Genomic DNA, 21,470 nt, shown 5'->3' with positions numbered 1-21,470 from the left:
ATAATTATTAAAATGGAAAAATGAATTAAAAATGCATCTTATTTAAACTTGATATCACAAGAAAAATATAACAATAATATTAATATAATTATTAAACAGATAAACTCTCATAACCAACGCAGCTTTATCAGCATCTATGTACATCTCAATCTTAAAGTCATCTACATTACTAATGATAGCACCCAGGCTTTAACTGGGTGGATGCTACCTATTTGATGCGCTCTCTGCTATTTTCTGAAATGTGAAAGAAGGATCACTTATCCACTAGCATTTGGTGTTGTAGATTTGCTCCCTACAGTTGAAGCCGGCGACGGTGGAGGCGGATCATCCTTCAGCAATACAGCATCATCTGCTGTTGATGAGATATCCATGACTTCAGCATGGCTTTGGCCTTTGTACTCGCCATCACTCTGTATATCCTTGAGAGTATCCACTACTTCTTGCATTGAAGGTCTCATATCTTTGGAACTCTGCAAGCACTGAAATGCTAACTCGGCTACTGCATTTATCATCTTCCTTACCTTCAAATCTGAATCAAACCCAAGATTTTTGTCCACTAGCTCATGAAGTGCCTGATTCTGAATCTTGTTAATGGCCATGGTGGACAAATTGATTTCGTGCCGATGCCTTGTGATATCAACAGCCGGCAAGGATGATATCAGCTCAACCAACACAACTCCAAAGCTATAAACATCACTTTTGACAGTAAGCTGGTAGCATTCATGGTACTCTGGATCCACATAACCAGGGGTCCCTTGTGGAACGGTTGAAACATGGGTGACATTGTTTGGAAAAAGGCGCGAAAGTCCAAAATCTGCGACTTTCACAACAAAGTTGCTGTCAAGAAGAATATTATTGGTTTTGACATCTCTATGGATGATTTCGGAATCATGAAGATATGCCAATGCAGTTGCAGTCTCCAGGGCAATGTTCATCCTAATATGCCAGGGGAGTGTACCAGCTTTGGCTCGATTTCCATGAAGATGATCAGCAACAGTTCCATTTGCAATGTACTCATACACAAGCAGAAGTTCACGGCTGTGGCGAGAAGTGCATCCAAACAGTGAGACAAGGTTTTTGTGGCGTAAGCGAGTCAGGATCTCAATTTCATTCATGAATTGTTCTACTCTCCTGTAATTGTTCTCATACAACCGCTTCACTGCGATGCAACGTCCATCTGGTAGTTGTCCTACACCAGAAACATCAGAAGACAGGTATCTTTGTCAGTAATCATGGAAGATACACATATATGTCAATAGATACAGCAAATGATGCTTGAAATTTACCATAATACACTGTCCCGAAACCTCCATCTCCTAGTTCTCTGGATGGGTCGAAGAAGTTAGTAGCCTCTTCAAGTTCAGTATAGGTAAAGAGGTGCGCTCCAAAGTATTGACTTCCCTTCTCAGTATCTTTCCAAGATGATGGATCAGAAGACAAGCTCCGCGGCTGTGTATAAGACATTCCATAACTGGTCTTTTTTCGCCTTTGATAGAAAAGAAGGGCCATGGCAAGGCCAAACAATCCAACCACAGCAGCAGCAACTGAAAAGATGCACATAAACTTTCAGCTAATATTGTTTTTCATATATATTCTCCAATGAACATATACAACAAAAATAGCCCAAGAAAATATCACAGGAGGCTGGATGTAATACCTATAACAACGACTATCCATTTCCGGCGACTTTCTGCATCTGTTAACAGTGAAAACAAAGATGAGTTATAGCACTCTTGACCAATCTTTATTCGAGTTTAACTGTTTAAGGTAAAGCCAGAGAACATAATAATTAATGTTTGAGTGTGTGCTTTGACCAAATGTTACATGAAGAAAGAAAGCATCAATGATTTTGACTTAATGCACCAAAAGTTGCATGACACCCTGAAGGGAGTAAATGGGAAGAGAAAATAACCGTATACTGCACTATAATATCAAACAAGTTGATAAAGAATATAACTTATGTGGTTTTTGAGTTGTACCATATGATATTTGTCATTGAACCATAGTCTTAGGAAATAGCTATGTATCAATTCCCTAATGACTATATAGTGTGCTGCTAGGTAACCAGAGAACATAAGCTATTCAGCCATACATCTTGTTCCACACTCTTATATTTTCTTCAAATTCAACCACAAGAATGTGCACATGAAGAAGGTGCAAAAAAAAAAAAAAAAAACTTGCTAATTAAAGTACACAAATATGATCAGAATATTTCCTAATATGTCATAAATTACCATCACCACAACTTTTCAGGTAAGACTTATCCTTGCAGAAGCAGAGGAACTGATCACCGTCAAATCCACACCGTCCACCACTCTTCTCACAGTATTGGCAACTGGGTGCAGTCCAGTTTAAAAGAAATCCCATCTTCAAAATTTCAGTGTAATTCATTTGCAATAAGCTACTGAAATTAACAGCAGCATTCATGTTCAGTGGCACATTAATCACAAATTGACACTCATTCATGGAGTAGTTTTTGCGCTCCAGCACCTCCTTATGGAAAACCGCAAATGAAGAATGAGAAGCATTTTCAGCACAATCTACTTCATATATGGGGTAATCTATTGGTTTCGTGGTACAGTTATAGAAGAAAGTGAGATTATTGTTCTCAGAACTATAAGTAAATGGTAACTTATCAAAACTGTAATTGTTCATGGGAGCAGGACACTTTTCCTCATAGGCAGCAAGGTTAGCAGCAGTAAATGAAGAGTTGGTGTAATTGATATCTTTCACTAGCAAGTCATAATTGGATGCTTTGAGAATTGGATTCTTGTTCTTGCAGGTGATCTCAAAGTGAGGATAGCCGCAAAATGAATCCTGTTCGTAAGGGATCCAGAATGGATACTTAATGTTTAGACCATTTCCACAGCTTCTAGGTGTGCAGGCCACAAATTTTGGATTAACAGATACCACAGTGGTAGCCAGGGAGAACAAGAAGATAATGGTGATTATAATGTATAGTTGAGGTCCATTGTAATGGATGGAGATTCGAAGGATCATTTGTTGCTTGAGATTTGGAAGGAGTGCAGAGAAGAACATAGGAGAAAAGAATTCGGATGGGGTCTGAACTCTGAAGTAAGCATTTAGAGAAGAAATTCAACGGAGTTGGCAGCTATTGTGGAAAACTCTTTATATGCTATTATTTTATAGTGGGGGTCATGATTGGTGTTTGAAAACAATCCACCAGAGAATTACCCATTCACATTTATAAAGATGGAGAAGTAGGCCCAACTACCAATATTTGTTTTCATAAACTTAGTAATTAGCAGTTTTGTGAATTTTGTTGGGGGTGGGGTGTTTTTGTAGTATTAAATTTGTTTAATCATAATAACAATGTCAAAAGTTGAATGTTCATAATGGAAAGTAGGTGAAGTAGCTTGAAAAAGAAGTATGAAGACTCCTTGTTCTTTATTAAATTTTTTAATATAATTTAGACACAAAACAAATACTAATGGTGAGAATGAGAATATGGTCATTCCCAGTAATGTTGGCATCCAAGGATGCTGCAGTTAAAATTTAGATAGTAGTGTTTTTAGAAATTCTTAGTAAGAGAATACATGTATGTGAGGACTTTGAAAGGGAAAGTGGAGAAAGAAAAACATGTCATGTACAGAAGAAAGCAGAAAATGAAGTCTATGATTGTGAAAGACGCGTTGGACCAGAATGAAAATAAAGACTTAGCGCACTATCTAATTCTAACCTCATAATTTAAAAAATAAATCAATAAATAAATAAACAAATAAATAATAGGAATTGCTGCTGCACTTTCATGCATATGCAAAACCCAGGGAGACAAATCCGTTGACATGTGAAATCACTAATATAACCCTCGAAAGATGTAGCATTCGCCAGAACTAGAAAAATAATTTCCCTGTATTCCTACTATTTTATCTCTTTGACTAGTTCAGTGTAAAATCTTGATCTATGATGCACAGTTGCACACACTTATGAGATTTTTTTTATCATGTCGTTAACCAGATAAGATAAGCCTCTACCAGTTTATTTCTTTCCCAAGATAAATATGTGCGAAACTTCAACTACATCTAAATCGTAAGAACAATTTAAAAAAAAAATATATGGGGGATGAGGGGACAGTAAAATGAAGGATGAAAGTTCATGATTAATGTAGGAAATCGTATCAGAAAGATATGTGGGGACAGTAAACACATACTCTTTTCTTGAGAACGATAATCGGGACGAGGACCAGGAGCAGGGACCGGAGGAGGATGAGGAGGAGGAACAGGATGAGAACATGGGAGGGCATTAGATCCATCAGGGCAATAGCAGGTAAATGCATTCGTATAGTTGCTCCCGCAACTTCCTTTACTCTCCACGCATCTCTTACAATCTTGAGAATAAGTGTAGTTCACCGACACACCTTTACCAAAATACAGAGGAAAAGCATCATGAACTCCGACCCCGTTCAACTCAACAGCCTCAGCGGCCACTTGGATACGATGATGGCAATCCTTAAGCTCTTGATGACTTGCCAGCACCTCTTTTTCCGTACCATTATAATACACAACACCACCACTACCCCCGCACCCTAGGCTTTGATAATCCCGAGAGTAGGTGCAATCATAGACTATGGTGATGTTGTGCACTGTTTGGTTATAGGTGAATGGAAGGTAATTCAGAGCATAATTGAAATTCATAGAGCAAACATCATGTTCTCCGTCAGCGACTGGCAAGGGCACCAATGTAAAAGTAGTATTTAGGGGGTCATCATTTCCCACCACTTTGAAACGTTGTGAGTCCGTTTCAATATAAGCGTAATCGATCTCCCCGCCGTATTCACCCCTCTCCGTCCCGCATGAAAGCTCGAGTTTTTTGTCGCCGCCACACTGGACTGGTCTGTCTTCCCCCCAGAAAGGGTAGTATAATTTGTATTCGCCACACTCATATGGATGCTTACAGAGGGAGTGATTGGAAGGTGGTGATTGGGAGAGGGATGGTGGCAAAGCGGCTGTCAGCAACAAAGAGATGACGGTCCCTATGGATGCAAGCACCATGGGGAGTTCGCTATGGACGTGCCAATCCATTCTTCAAAAACTCGATACACCTTACAACACTTTTATTTATCTATTTGCACAGTACTGTGTACGCAGGAAGCATTAGGAAGACCACTTACTAGTCTGATGGTGTGAAGTTCTTAGGAAATAATGGCCACGGTTCCCATCACTCTCTCTCATTTTTCATTTTCCAGTTGAGGGAGGTGTTGAGTGTTGACCACGCCCATGGAAAACTACTATACTTTAAGTCATGAGTCATCCACAAACAAAATGGGCTGCATGGTTTAACGACCAATTAGGCAGACTCAGTCAACCCCGAAACTACCACCCACTTTCCCATGTCTTTCTTCACTCGTTTTCAAGTTTTTTTCTTTATTACTTCATTTTTCGCAATAAAATAACTACGAAGTCGTGATATGCTTTTCATACTGCTGCGCTAACAAAATCAATGATAACAAATATAATGTTTAATATTTAAAATTGTGAGCTGAACTACTATTTTCCTTTTATGTTCAGTGCTAGTACTACTTTAATAGCTTTTCCTCATCATTTCCCTTGTGATTGTTTATATTCCTTTTTCTTTAGTAATGGAAAAGAACACATATATGACATAACCAAACAAAAGAAAACAAGACGCGTGTTTCTCACATTTTTCTTCCTACCTACCTTTATTCATTTAGCTTTTACATCTCTGGACCAAGTCTTCACCATCTTAAAATTCTATGATGACCAAAATGACACAGCTTATGCAGCAATGACATGTTTCATGCTTAATTACAATTTTCATTTGGCCATAGGTGCATATCAACATCAACTTGCTAATTAAAATTTGTTTTCGAAATGAATTTATTAATAGAATGGATTATTTAACTATCTCTTTCAGAAAGTTCACTTCAGACGCATAGCTACATTTAACAAAGTATGTCAATATTAAAGTAGCTTGGATCTGAGATAGAAAGTAGGAAGTTGAGACAGTTAACTGAGAAATAAACAAATCCATGCAAGGCAGGGAACACATAATTTACCCTAACCTTGACTTTGATGATTGATCTCTATCAAGGTAATCATCACAACTAGAGGTGTAATTGTGATTTGGTTCATCTAAATGAATTATCAGATGTTGAGTACCAAGGGAACTGTTAAGAGTCAACTTCATTAAAGAAGTCTAGTATGACTAAAATGACAGCAAATCGAGAAATGGCATAGATCATACAATTTTAATTTATATTTTGCCGTAGGTACTTCATCAGCATCATCTTGCTATTTAATAATGGCTTAAAGTTGAATGCATTAACATAACATAAACTAGTTATCTATTTTGCATCAGCCGAAATAGAACAAACTGTAGCTAATAACTTATTATCATATCATTAACTTAAATTTAGCAAATAGACAATAACATTTTGACCTCTACCATAGATTTCTAAATTCAGATGTACCAAACCAATCATTCATGCACTTTAAATTACAGAAGAAATAAGTAGGTGGCAGTGGCTAAAGATTTAAGTTTTCAGAACTAATCCCATTCTAAATGTTGTAATTTGTTTAATTAACAGGTGGGAACAGGGTAGAAATTTTTGGCTGAGTTTGGTATTGAGGTGAGAATGGGATAGAATCTTAAAAAATTTGTAATCTTAAAATCTTACTGGGGCAATAGAAAATGATAGGCCTATGACCAAGAACAGGACATTCATATGTATGTTTTGCAACAATACAAGCAAACTGAGCAAAGGAAGAATTTATTTCCTACAAGTGTTGACAATGAATGCCATTTAATTTATTGCAGGCCAGAGCATCTTCAAAATAAGCCAAAATAAATACAAAATAATATGAAGATTGGAGAGTCAACCTATAGGTTATGGAAATTCCTAAGTTCCATTTCTAATAAATAGAAGGTCCAATAAGATGTCAATTTGAGAACTAATATGATATATCCTGTGTTTTAAATTTTCTTCCTAGAAGCTGCAGTACTGCATCATCCAAACTAAACAGGCAACACAATGTTATTAGTTGTTGGGGCCAATATAATACCTGTATAAGTTTCTTTTGTTTATTATATGTTTTTGTATTAAAAATTAAAAAATAAACTTGAACATTATAATAAAAAAATAATTTGATTAGTTTGGTATCTGTCATCTTCAAATGAAATCCAAAGTTTTAACATGCAATCAACAAAGTGACACATCGACACATACTATTACCATGTTGTATTAAGGCTTTTAAAAGTTTGTGCTCATTATTACTACTTCATCTTCAAAAGTCAATATCTGCTAACAGACCCAAATTCATTAACCCTATATGTAAGTTAGAAAATTCAAATACATGATCTCATTATTATGCGTCCTTAATAGTAAGATCATATATCAACAGCACAACATGAACATGATCAAAGAAGAGTACCTTTGAACACTCAAACCAAACAATTCCATGTCTAAGAAATGGAGCTCTACCTATCCTACCGGAGTGTTATGAAATTTGGCTACTCAAAGATTAAACTAAAAGCTTTAAAATGTGATTGCAGTCACAATTGCAGTTGTGTTGCAAGCTAATGTGGTGGGACGGGCAATCATAAGATTCTTCATAAAATTCAATAGGACAAACCTAATAAAAAATAAAAGTAGGAAGAACACATACCCTTATCACTATGATCTTGATAATTTAGTGGACCTCGATAAGGTGATGACAATGGCTCTGATGGTATTGGTGCTGATAAGGTTGGTGATTGAGACAGACTACTATTGCTGCAAATCTCACCATATGGTTGCTGATTATTTCGACAGAAGCAAATGAATTCATTTAAAGATGCATTGTGTCCACACCTCCCACCAGATTGTTTGCAACTATCACATAGGGTTTCATTCACTCCACTCCATCCAACCTCAAAACCATTATTTAACGCATAGTTATTGAAACTTAGTATATCCTTCGCTAGGGCAGGAACAATGATAAATTTACACCCCATATCAAAAATAACACCCAGATTTTCCATCAGAACTAAGTATGCAGCACTAGGATCACCACCATATATGGAGCAATTAAACATCCCAAAATATTTAAAGCTTATATCAGACCAATATGAAGGAGGATCACAGTCATATACCAGAGTTATGTTGCCATCGTTGGAAGTGAATTTGAAGAAATCGTTATCCAAACTCACATTGGTATTGTCCCTGGAACAAGGATCATTGTACAAATCAAACCTGGCAATCTTCAAACTTTGACTATTTTGATCGATGTCGATGACATCAAACTTCTGTGCTTTGATGTTTATAGTCACTTGGTCCTGTTGGCAATCAAGCTTGAACGTAGGATGGCCACAGTAATCAGGTTGGTTGCTATTCCAAAATGGGTAACTAATGTTCTTGAAGGTGCCACAGGTAAAAGGTGCACAATCTGTGTAACCTTTAACATCACCGGCACTATATGTTGGCAACAAGAGTGATGAAAAGAAAACAAAGGCCTTGACGAAAGAAGGTGGAAGTGGAGGAAGAAGAAGAGGACGAGCCATTTTCTTGAATGATTTTGAATGACCAAACTTGACTATGGGAGAGTCTAATACTTATAGTATATGTTATTACTGTTTAAGACCTTGTTAAGCTGGCAAATGATTAGTACCATGTTAATTTTACTCTTAACTTTTTTAGATATTATGATTTTAGAACCGCTTTTACAAAATTTATATTAGAACAGACCATGTTACAATTTAATTCTTGTTACGATTTTATATTTTATGTATTTAATTTACTTTTTCATTCCCGTAAAATTTTAATTTTCTCTATCTTAACCATGTGTACAATTGCAAGATTCCCCACATAAATAATGAAACTAGAAAGCAAATGAGGTTTACCAAGTTTGGTGGCGTCTTAAATCTAGCGTTGACAATTTGGATGGACATTAAAAGGAGCTTAATTGGTTTTTTGGCTTTAGCAAGCAAGTGCATATCGGATAACATTTATTCAAATGATGTGATGCTTTTGTAGCACAAGTGATCTTTCAGTTTCACTAGCATTTTCCACTTCTATTAAATGACATCTATCCATTATGGTTAATAAAAGATGCAAGGGAAAGGGGACATAAATGTTAAGTGCATTCAATGGAGTGAAGCTCCGAAGCTAGAATTAGAATTCAGCTGTAAAAAAATATTAGCAAGTTTTGGATTGACCATCATAAAAAACAACGGAGACCGTGCTGTATTGGGTGGTAAAAAAATACCATTTTCCAAAACTGCTAGCTCACTACTCCTAAGTCCTAAATACACTAATTAGGTGCCAAAACACTACCTAGTACCTACCGAGTTCATATTTAATCTTTCCATTTCTTAAAGAAATCACTCTTACTACATGTATAACAAAGCAATAAGTTAATTACTAACATTAATGCTAAACCAAGTGATTTTAATTAAGATGTATGATAACAAATGCTGATGCAAAGTTGGAGTGGATTTTAATAATAGCATCATGTGTATCCACTCTATACTCACCCATATGTTAGAGAAATAAATAACATCCTTAGACTAAATAATTCATTCAGTAGTTCTCATTCACCAAACATCTGGTTGTCTATCCTTTTTTTTTAATTTTTATTTCGTGGTTAGACTTCTGACTAAAAGCCAAAAAGAATATAGAAAAAGCAATCACTTCATAAGATAAAAAGTGGAATATTTCTATTTGTTTATATTTTTTGGACATAGAATATTTTTTAATTTGTCACATTCTTTTTTTAATAACGGAAAACTTAGCCAAATATAAAAAATAATAGAAAGTTTAACCAAATATAGAAAATATCAATCAATAGCTGAGTTGTAATTTAGAAATATAAGTAAATATAGATAGTATCAATTTTTATATAATTTAGGAGGATTTTGGTTGTTTATTTTATAATTAATCTCGATATTTTAGGAAAGTTTTGCTGCTCTGTGAGGATATCAGTTGTATATGTGTGTGGTTTATGAAATGAAAAAAGCAAATTGGACAAAACAATTTTTATTATGGTATCAGAGAGCGACAAAAAAAAAGAACAAAGGGCAGCTTGTAAAACCATGGCAGCAGCTATAGAACCAGAGAAGAACATTGGAGAAAAACCAAAAATCCCAGAAGGAGGGACCAAGAAGACTTACTCGCCATATGATCTCAGTGCGAGCGACAACCCCTGCAACATAATCACGCAAGTACAACTGTGTGGAGAAAATTATATGAATGGGCCGAGCTGTGAAAATCTCTTTTCGTGCTCGGAGAAAATTGGGATTTATCATGGGACACACCCCCAACCAAAGGAATATGTGGCCAAACTAGAGGACTGGTGGACGGTGCAGTCCATGATCGTATCTTGGATTTTGAACACAATCAAACCAAGCCTGCGATCGATTGTGGTATATGCAAAAACCACGCATGAGCTATGGGAAGACATCAAGGAACAGTTTTCTGTGGTGAATGGCCCGCGAATTCAGCAACTAAAGGCGAATTTATCAATATGCAAGCAGGAGGGTATAAACATGACAACCTATTTTGGAAAATTAAATGTCCTATGGGATGAACTAGCAAATTGTGAACAAATGCCCACTTGTACCTGTGACAGTTGCAAGTGCGGAATTGGGAGTCAACTTGAGAAATGAAGAGAGGAAGAAAAGGTTCGTCAACTGGTGATGGGAATGGATGATGCAACAAATATGGCACGGTTAGGTCAAATATTTTTGCAACAGATCCCTTGCCCTCATTGAGTCATGTCAACGCGATGCTAATTCAGGAGGAGAGAGTGAGAACAATCACGAAGTCAACAGAAGAAAGAGGGATAGTTGTGGGACTTGCAATACAAACAGGAAGCAAGGCGAGAGGACGTGGATGCTATGAAAAAAAGACAGTGACTTGCTTGAAATGTGGAAAGAATGGCCATGATGTGTAAAAAATGCTTTCAAATTGTAGAATATCCGGAATGGTGGTACAACCAACCCAAAAATAAAGGAAGGAGTAGTGGCAAAAGTTCATGGCATCAAAGGACCCGAAATCGTGGAGCTCAAGCACGTGCAAATGTGATGCATGCTAGTGGAAGTCAGGCCAATGATGCAGACACGAATAAACTTGAGAAGGCAGGTTTACCTAATGAATAGCGGAAGGTGATACTAGATATGATTGGCAAGCAAAAGCCTGATGATTTTGAGAAAATGACCGGTAAGAGAATGTTTGATTTGTGGATCGTTAATAGTGGTGCATCCAACCACATGACTGGAACCTTGAAAAATTTGTGGGAAAGGAAAATTATACGAGGGTGCCCAATGGGATTACCTGATGGTGAACAAGTGGTAGCATGCAAGCAAGGAACAGTGATCCTTGATGGAGGATTTGAGTTGAAAAATGTTCTTCATGTGCCCGAATTGAAATGCAATTTGATCTCAGTCCCTCAATTAATAGATGAAAAAAATTGTGTTGTGAATTTCACTGACAAAGTTTGTGTTATGTAGGACCGCACTTCCAAGATGTTGATTGGAGCGGGTGAACGGAAAGATGGACTTTATTGGTATTGTGACACACAAGGCTCAAGCTTATCATATCAAAATAGAGAATCAATTTGATATTTGGCATAAGAGATTAGGACATCCATTTTTTAAAATTGTGGAAATGCTTCCTGTTTTAAGTGAGAAATGTACCAGCAATGAGGTGAATAAAATTTATGAAATTTGTAAAAAATCCAAACAAACAAGAAACAAATTTCCTTTGAGCGAGTATTATGTACCAAATATTTTTATTTAATTCATTATAACCTATGGGAACCTTATAGAACCCCTTTTTCATGTGGAGCATCATATTTCTTAACTATTGTGGATGATTGTTCATGTGCGGTCTAGATATATTTGTTGAAAGAAAAGATAAAAGTTTTAGTCACTTTGAAAAAAAAAATTTTCCTTGGTTGATCGGCAGTACAACAAGCCTGTTAAAATGGTGCGATCTGACAATGGCATAGAATTTATGTGTTTAAAACAATATTTTCTTCAATAATAATTGTTCACCAAACTTCTTGTGTTAGCACCCCATAACAAAATAGAAGAGTGGAATGTAAACATCAGCATATCCTGAATATTGCCCAGTCTTTATGTTTTCAAGCCCATCTTCCTATTCAATTTTAGGGGGAATGTGTGTTGACGGCCAGGTAATTAATTAATCGAACGCCATAAAAAATATTGCAGGAAAAAATCTCTATGAAATATTTCATGGAAAAGCTCCAAGCTATGAGCATTTGAAAATCTTTGGCTCCCTCTGCTACGCTTACAATCAGAACCAATAAAATGACAAAATTAAAAGTCGAAGCCGACAAGGTGTGTTTGTCAGGTATCCATTTGGATAAAAAAGATGGAAATTGATTAACTTGGAAAAGAAATTATTTTTTTTGTCATGTGATGTTCATTTCGTTGAGCATATATTTCTCTTTAAACAAGCCTAAACCAACGCTCCTAGAACAGCACTTATGCGGACCCCTATGATTGAAGAAATATTTGAAGAAGACACTTTCCATGAGCCACAGTCAGTTTCAACACCTGTACCCCAATTGTCTAACCAAAATGAATGTGTGGGGAGTCTCACACAATCATTGACTCTACCAACGACCAGGGGGTCACGCACTCGAGGCTGAAACTGACAACCATGCCGCCACTGCCTTGGACCCAAGACCGGATAACTCAGATAACTCAACACCATTCGCCGAACCACCATCTGTGGATGCGTCGTCCACTGATTTGCCGCCAATAGTGGAAGCTTCACTCGGTCGCAACCACCGTGTGAAGACACCCTCTGTTCATCTTCGCGATTTTGTCATCATTGCCACGATCCAAATGGGGGTCCAGTATCCCTCTCCATCAGAATTCTCAGGTGTCCTATCCTATACAAAATTTTGTCAATTGCAATTCTTTTTCATCACAACACCATATTTTCCTTGCTGCTCTCCAAACAGAATAGGAGGCTCTATTTTTCTCTCAAGCAGTGAGAGATGACCGATGACGAGAAGCTATGTCTCGCGAAATTCATGCTCTTGAAATCAATAATACATGGACGCTTACTGCTCTCCCTCTAGGAAAGGAGGCACTTGAATATACAAAATAAAATATAATGCTAATAGGACAATCGAACGGTTCAAAGCAAGACTAGTCATTTTGGAAAATCATCAGGTAGAAGGATTGGATTACAATGAAACTTTCTCTTCGGTTGCGAAAATGGTCACTATTCGAAAGACTCTTACAGTAGCATTAGCTCAGAACTGGAAACTATACCAGATGGATGTCCACAATGCTTTTCTACATGGAGACCTTGATGATGATGTTTGTATGAAGCTTTCCCCTGGTTTTCAAGTGTCTCAACAAGGTGTCGTCTGTAAGCTCCAAAAATCTTTGTATGGGCTAAAGCAAGCTCCTCACTGTTGGTTTGCAAACTATCTTCTGCTCTTATTCGATATGGTTTTCATCAATCTCAAAAGTATTACTCCCTATTTAGTCTTTGTCTCTCTGAGGTACAACTGGTTGTGCTAGTGTATGTTGATGACCTTGTAATTGCAGGAAATAATGGTGTTATAATTTAAAATTTTAAACAATATTTGTGTTGGGCCAACCGTGGGGAGCTCTCTACCACCGGAGAGACTTCGGGGAGGAATCAAGCAAGAGAACATAAGATGAGAAGACACCACATCCAACTCAAAACCTTAAGGTGTCAAGTTAATGGGTCTCTCATCTTATAAACTCCTCACTCTTCCTTGTTTTCTTTGATGTGGGACTAATTTCGACACTCCTCACACTTGCAACACTAACAATTTGCACCAGTGCTTCCACGTTAAAGATCTCGGCAGGCTAAAGTATTTCTTGGGGGTTGAGGTTGCTCGGTCTCCCACTAGCATTTTTTTGTGTCAGAGAAAATATGCTTTGGACATCATCACTGAAGTGGGGATGTTAGGTGCTAAGCCAGCCTCTACACCATGTGAGGAAAATCATTGGTTGGTATCAGCTGCTGGTCCTGTAACTTTTGATCCTAGTACCTATTGCTGACTTGTTGAAAGGTTGATTGATTTATGTTTTACTAGAACGGATTTAGCTTATAGTGTGAATATTTTATCTCAATTTATACAAACTCCTCGCATAGAACATTGACAAGCTGCTTTGAGAGTTGTTCATTATCTAAAGGGTCATCCTGACCAAGGTATTCTGCTGCCACATGACAATGATTTACACCTGTATGGGTGGTGTGACTCCGATTTGACGAGTTGTCCTCTAACTCGCAAGTCTCTCACAGGGTGGTTTGTTCAAGTTAGCAACTATCCTATTTCATGGAAAATTCAAAAACAACATACGGTCTCTATCTCCTCTGCTAAAGCTGAGTATCGCTCAATGGCTAAGGTGACACGCAAATTGAAGTGGATTAAGGATCTTCTTTCTAATTTATTCATACCTCATCCTTCCCCATTCGCTTATACAGCCATAGTCAAACGGCCCTGCACATCGCTAAAAACTAGTTTTTCATGAACGCACAAAACACATTGAGGTCGACTGTCACCTTGTTCCGGATGAAATTGTGCAGCAACATCTTCTTTTATCATATGTCACAACACAAGTTTAATTGGCTGACATCTTCACTAAAACTCTCAGTCCCCACAAGTTTACAATAGTCTTGGTCAAGTTGGGCATTCACGACTTACATACTCCAACTTGAGGAGGGTAATAACGGAAAGCTTAGCCAAATATAGAAAATAACGGGAAGCTTAGCCAAATATAGAAAATATCAATCAATAGCTAAGTTATGATTTGAAAATATAAGTAAACATAGATAGTATCAATTTCTATATAATTTAGGAGGATTTTTGTTGTTTAGTTTATAATTAATAGGAAAATTTTGATACTGTGTGAGGATATCAGTTGTATATCTGTGTGGTTTATGTAATGAAGAAAGCAGATTGGATAGAATAATTTATATTTTTTTTTTTGTTGCTCACGGTATCTCTCAGTTCGGCAGGACAAGGACTAATTTGTTGCGGATCAAAGCTTCATTTAATGGTTTGTCGTTGGCCAATGGGTTGCTGCTTGTACTAGGCAGCACGCAAACCCCTCGACACTTGCTTAGCAACTAATGAACTAATTACTAGACCAACCAAAGTTCGTTTTTTTTTTTTTTTTTGTCATGAATTTCAATGGGTTTTTTTGTGTGTGTAAGTTTCAACGTTAAAATTGGGTTCGTAAGCTATTCATTTGGGCCCAAATCATTGTCCATTATAATTTAGGCCTTGTCATCTGCTGAGCCTATCATATAGTCATGTGAAGCATTCGATAATGTTTGATATTTAATTTATTAAGATATTGTGAGGACTAGCCGAGTAGGGTAATAATTTTAATATATAATATGCAATTACGTAAACGTTTTTCCTAGTGAAGTCCAATGTTTATCTACCAAATATCACTAAAGATCTGACAATTTTTGTCAATATTTTGACACAAATATGTTGGCGACTAGTATTCCAATGACATTGAGAAAAATCAGAATTCAGAATTCAGCAGCCAATAACCAGCACTTGATACAAGCAAAGATTAATCAAATAAAAGCATCCAAATGAACCGCATCATACGATCAAGCATTACATTTAATCTACTATTACTAGTATAAGATTATAATCTTATATGCAAGTTCTAACAAATTAACAACAATTCAACATATCACTGTTGACCTTGGGTACACCTTGTTTTGGAAAAGTCCAGCTATAGTAAGATTTTAAATCTAATAATGACATTTGGTAATTATCAAATAGTTTTGAGCAATAAAAGTTGGTATTTTTTAGCTAATAGTTATAACTTTTAACCTGTGACATGCACTTAATGTAAGATTGAACCATGATAAATCATGCGAAGCTAAACAAAAACTAATATATATAAGATTTTCCAACAAGTTTCAAGGCTAAAGAGTGTACCTTTTTTGCAACTTTTGGCAACAATTCTGCCATCTTTGCATATGCACAAGGTTTGCCTAGCAGTTCCATTATATGCACAATACCCATCAGAAAGCTCGCACTCAGCACAATCCACAGCTCTGTTCCAATCAAGAACAAACCCTTTGCTCATAGCTGCACCAAACCCATTGATCAAATCACCACTTTCAATCTGATCATGCTTCACTGCCACCATAACCTCAGCATCACAAGAGTTAGTCCAAGTCCTTTGCCCAATATCCGTTCCAACCTCAAACACATAAGACTTCTTCCCCTGACCATTTATCAAACACTTGATAGGCACGGCACCAACCACTGAAGGCTGAGAACTGCAATTGAAGTAGAAAGTGATGTTCATATCCAAATTACTGAAAGACAAAGGTATGTTCCCTATGGAAACGTTGTTCTTTGCCCTTGGACATGTATCATTCATCACATCAATGTCAACAAGTGTGATTGAATGATTCACATAGTTTATGTCTGTAACATAGTATGTGTCAGTTTTCAGTTGGAGGATAGGGTAGCCTTTTTTTGAACATTCAAGACCAAACTCCGGATAACCGCAAACTTCTCCGACGGTGGTGCCGGAACGTTTCCAGAAAGGGTACTTAATGGGAACTTCATTACCACAACCAGGAGAAGCACAAATTGGTAATGAATCAGCATAATATGTCACGAATATGGTGGAGAATAATGCACATAACAAGTAGAAAGCTTTTGACATGGTGATGACTGTGTAGATGGAAACTTCAGAGTTGATATTTGTGTTATTTATTGATTTTAATTTATGTGTGAGGTCATACTTGATTATGTTATATATATAGGTGCTAGTTTTCTACTATGGGATTCGGTAGTCAAAGAGAAATTTTCTGGGGTTTGAAAGTTATTTATTTTTTTACTTAATTAGACAATGGAGGAGTGGAAAAGGAATATGTGAAAATACGCGGCAACTTCATTTAATTTACTTTAAAATGTCTTTATATAAAAAAATAATTAAATAATTTAATATAAAATATTTAAAAAATAAAGATATCTTATACAAAACATATTCTATTCAAAAATTTAGTTATAGTACTGATTCTCCATTTCTCGTTTAACTTCATTCATAAAAGAATTTTCTAATATTATATTTATATCTTAAATATCATTAAACATCTTATAAAATTGACAATCTTCATAGCAATAGTGTAATATTACAACTTGGTACTTTAATTGAGTTTCTATGAGCATGAAGGTTCATATAGGTCTCCAATTGATCCCTATAATGTAAAGAAAAGAAAAAGAGGTGACTGAATGAATGTACGTCAAACTAAAAATTGTTTATTAAATTGGGTTTCATGATGGTGGAGATGCGTGGCTAACAAGTTAACTAATAAGCACTAGAATGGTTTAAGTATGGACACTAATCCTACGTTCGCCACTCACATTCTTATTGAATAATAAATATGAGAATTTGACAAGATTGGTAGATAAAGCCTTTAATTCAAAGTGTCAACATTTTGATATTCACATTTTGTAATATTTTGTTTCATGAGCAACTTTAATGGCACTAAAAATCACATATATATGTGTTATTTCGATAGGAACACAATGTTAGGTGTGGATACATATAGTCATCATTATTCTACTAAATTAAAGTTACATCGGTTTTAGAGAATTCTTGAATGTGAGTATGATCACAAAACATTATTGTCAAGATATATTAAATTGAAAGGCGTGTGCCAGCCACGTTCCTTTGAATATAAAATTCGCGACAAGGGCCAACCATCTTCGTTAAATATAATCAAGTGGAAGTAAAATGTATTGAGAGGATGTGGGCAGAGGAGTGGAGACAGTACGCCGTAGATATATAATAATATAAAGGGACAGGACAGTGTAAATAAAAGATAAAGATGGTGCAACTTGTGGTTGGTGGTATTGTAACACCATAACACAAATCTATGGGCAAATGAATAATGAATCATCCTTCTCAATCTTAAAGCAATTTTTGGTTTTCTGATCTTTATCCTATTAGCTGGCTTAATACCATTTCGCTATGCATTTACACTTTGTTTGAAGGTAGAAAATAAAATAAAATAAAAATAAAATAAAATGAAAAAATAAAATTATTTGTGTGTTATTTAAATAAAAAAAATAAAAAATTAAAATATGAATATTAAAATATTAAAATATAAATCTCTATTATAATAATATATTAAAATTAAATTTATATCAATAATTGTTAATAATAATATAACTCACGGTGGTCGTAGAAATACAAAAATATAGTATTTTCTTTCTTATTTTTTTGCTAGTGATAGAAAAAAATTTATTCAGTGAGATTCATACCAAAATTTTCTTTTTCTCTAATTTTTTGATAATCAAACAAAAAAATATATTATTTTTCATTATTTTTTTTATCCATTTTCTTTTCATTTATTTTTTTTCCAACCAAATATAATGTTTAAGTGTTTTTTTAACTAAATTGACATAAATCTAACAAAAATTATTCATTGTAAATCATGTATTTCTTTTTTTACGTTTTTTCTACTTTTTCACATATTTTCTTTTTATTGTTATTTTTTTTATTACTCTTGCTATTTCTATCATTTTTTTTCTTTTTTTATTCCCAATGATTATTGCAGTATTTTTAATTTTTTTAATTTTTTTTTTATTTATTTTTATTCTTCTTAAGAGGTGAAATTAAAAATGATGATGATGATGATGATGATGATGATGATGATGATGATGATGATGATGATGATGATGATGATGAGGCAAATTTATTAATTGTGACACATGTTTATGTTCGTAATTTTTTAAATAAATATTTTTAATATTTTATTTATTAATATAGATAATTTGAACACAATTTACGTTTTTGCATCTTACTATTTATCTCGTTTACATTTTATTTATATATAAACGAGATAAGACATAAATTTTTAAACATGTATCACGTGTACACATGTGATATATGAAAATTGACGTACTCTACATATATTGTTTACAGTATAAACGAGATATATTTATAAGGTTAAATTACACAGTTGGTCCCTACACTTCCAATGAAATTGCAAATTGGTCCCTACACTTTAAAAGTTTGTAATTGGGTCACTAAAGAGAATTACATTTTGTAATTTAGTCCCCGCCGGTCAAAAAGTGTTGATTTAACAGAATATTCTCAAAATATACTGAGAATATTTTGTTAAAATAGAGAATATGCTGATAATATTCTGTTAAATCAAATATTTTTTGAATGATGGGAACTAAATTGTAAATGTTAATTCTCTTTAAGGAGCCAATTATAAACTTTTAAAGTATAGGGACCAATTTACAATTTCACTAAAAGTATAGGGACCAACTGTGTAGTTTAACCTATTTATAATTAATTTGTTTATATTAAAAATGAGATATGTGTTTGTAAGTATAAAAATATAACTTTTTAAAATAATAAAAATATTAATAATTTAATTTTGTTCAATTTAAAAAATTGATATATTTTATTATTATTTAGATCGAATGGAATATTAACAAATGTTGTAATTACATCATTAAATTTGAAAAATTTTCAAATATAGGAGCAGTCATAGAAATTGTGTTTATTTTGTTGGCGTCAAAATCTTCTCCCCTAAGTGCCAGGGAGGATACGGCCTCAAGATAGATTTAGATGATGAGTTTGATGAGTCAACTGTCTCGACTGTCAGTCTATATGACAGACAATGATGCATTGATAGTGTACCTTATGATGGTATATATGATGATGGTGTTGAACCTATGCACAATTACTCAAGAGCGGGGGTGAATTGAGTATAGCAATAACAATGAATCTTTTTAAGAAAGGTTAAAGACAATATACAAAAGTGTTATTGTACTAGTATTTTTCCAAGAGCTTAACTCAATTGCTAAGCATTTATAAGGAGCTTTTACTTTCCAATAGACACCAACTCAAATAAATTGATCAAGTTTTTCACCAATCGGACTTAAGCCACTCCTTAAGTACTTACGAGGCTACTTTTCGATCACAATTTATTTGCTCAAAAGTAAAAGACAATAATATTGAAGAGATGAGTTTGGAGAAATGCAAACGCTATTTAGAGTGGTTCGGCACAATCTTTGTCCTACGTCCACTTTCTTTCTCAATCGCAATTGAGAAGTTCCACTATTGCCAAGCTTCAAGGTGCTCGCGCAGAACCTTTTACAATCCGAGTCCTTAGTTTCTAACACCTCACGGTATATGATCACCACTCGTATACTAACCCACTCCACTTAGAGATACCTTCTCTAAGATTTGCCTTGAGTACTTAGTATACCTCTTTGGTATCCTCACCGACTATAGTGTTTATAACTCTTGACTCAACCTTGGAGATCACACTCCAATTTACAAAGTGTATAAGAAAAACAATTCTCAGAGAATTGTTGAGATGAAATGAGTACTCTCTAGAAGAGTGTATGATTACAAGTTTAGCACTATTGAACCAATTGATATTGCTCTCTCAAATTGTGTATTATAACACCTTAAAAATGTGTAGAATGAAAGAATATGAACAAGATAGTTTGCAAATGCTCAACAACATGAAATAAGGCTTCAATCCATCCATTTATAGATTCCCCAAACCTTAGAAACGTTGGGGAATTAATGGGATGGAGTCTTTATGTCAAAACTAGCCGTTTTTTATATTTTTGAATTATTTGCATCGATGCATAACACTTTGCATCGATGCAAATGTGTCTTTGACGCTGAAATTTGAATTTTCAGCTAGGTTGCATCGATGCAAACATCTTTGCATCGATGCAACAAGTCGTTGCATGCTTTGCATCGATGCAAGATGAGTGTGCATCGATGCAAACCTTAAAGAATGGCTTAAAATCACTTCAAAATGCTTAGGATTGATCTCAAACTTGTTGGAGTCAATTCCTATGCTTTTGTACCTTTGAAAAACAAGTTTTTAAACTATTTGGCTAGCATCGAATTGCAAGATGTGCATCAAAACATTTTGTGAGTGTGTGTTGAGAGATTTAGCAATTGGTTCTTAACAAGAAGTTACCTAAGTCCTAAGACACTATACTTGTCTTCAAATGTTGTGGACTTGAGTTTCTTGTTGTTGTTGTGTTGCTTTCAACTCTTCATTCCTCAACGTTGAATGTTGGTTGATCTTTCAACATGCTTGTTCATTCAAGTTGTTTGTTGGTTTGTCTTTCATGTCGTTTGTTGGTTTGTCATTCATCAAAACCTACGAATATAAACTTCGCATACAAGCAACATGATTTACAATTTCCCCCTTTTTGATAATGACAAACCAATTTTGAGGATATGCATTTATAAATGATTTTGAAAGCAACAATAATGCACTTTGTTTTATAGAAAGCTTTGGAGAAGACTTCACAAAAAAATTTTTGCAGGAGTTCCCCCTAAATATGTGCATTTGTTCCCTTAAAGGGCGTTTATCAAAGAAAACGATTTAGATATCAGAGTTTTTGCTTAGCGGAAGTCTTTTTGAAATCATTATTTCGCAAACTTATTTCTTCTTTTCA

General features: G+C 35.1%; 1 protein-coding gene across 4 annotated transcripts; it reads right to left on the bottom strand.

Annotated features, from left to right (window-relative positions):
* Window positions 1–21: 21 nt before the first annotated feature.
* On the bottom strand, window positions 22–16,735 carry LOC130948637 (LEAF RUST 10 DISEASE-RESISTANCE LOCUS RECEPTOR-LIKE PROTEIN KINASE-like 1.2). Of its 4 annotated transcripts, none has more exons than XM_057877463.1 (4): window positions 15,939–16,735; window positions 1,658–1,696; window positions 1,287–1,544; window positions 22–1,189 (listed from the first exon to the last, which is right to left on the bottom strand). In XM_057877463.1, the coding sequence occupies exons 1-4, from the start codon at window positions 16,678–16,680 to the stop codon at window positions 258–260; spliced, it is 1,971 nt and encodes a 656-aa protein (XP_057733446.1). In that variant the 5' UTR covers window positions 16,681–16,735; the 3' UTR covers window positions 22–257. The 4 variants fall into 4 exon arrangements, with proteins under 4 accessions (XP_057733446.1, XP_057733443.1, XP_057733444.1 ...); XM_057877460.1 differs by lacking the exon at window positions 15,939–16,735 and adding an exon at window positions 7,647–8,540; XM_057877461.1 differs by lacking the exon at window positions 15,939–16,735 and adding an exon at window positions 4,172–5,279.
* Between the last annotated feature and the right edge of the window lie 4,735 nt (window positions 16,736–21,470).

The sequence above is a fragment of the Arachis stenosperma genome, chromosome 9 (assembly GCF_014773155.1).
Source record: "Arachis stenosperma cultivar V10309 chromosome 9, arast.V10309.gnm1.PFL2, whole genome shotgun sequence".
NCBI lineage: Eukaryota > Viridiplantae > Streptophyta > Magnoliopsida > Fabales > Fabaceae > Arachis > Arachis stenosperma.
Note: the sequence above shows the minus strand (reverse complement) of the source record. Positions and strands in the feature narration are given on the sequence as shown.

Bases quoted from the DNA above. Each gene is read 5' to 3' on its own strand.
- LOC130948637 (XM_057877460.1), bottom strand. From the start codon at position 8,520: ATGGCTCGTCCTCTTCTTCTTCCTCCACTTCCACCTTCTTTCGTCAAG. The intron at 1,697-7,646 runs GTATGTGTTCTT...CACTGTTAACAG, and splicing joins TCAAGATCATAGTGATAAGG to ATGCAGAAAGTCGCCGGAAA. The intron at 1,190-1,286 runs GTAAATTTCAAG...TTTCTGGTGTAG, and splicing joins TTTCGGGACAGTGTATTATG to GACAACTACCAGATGGACGT.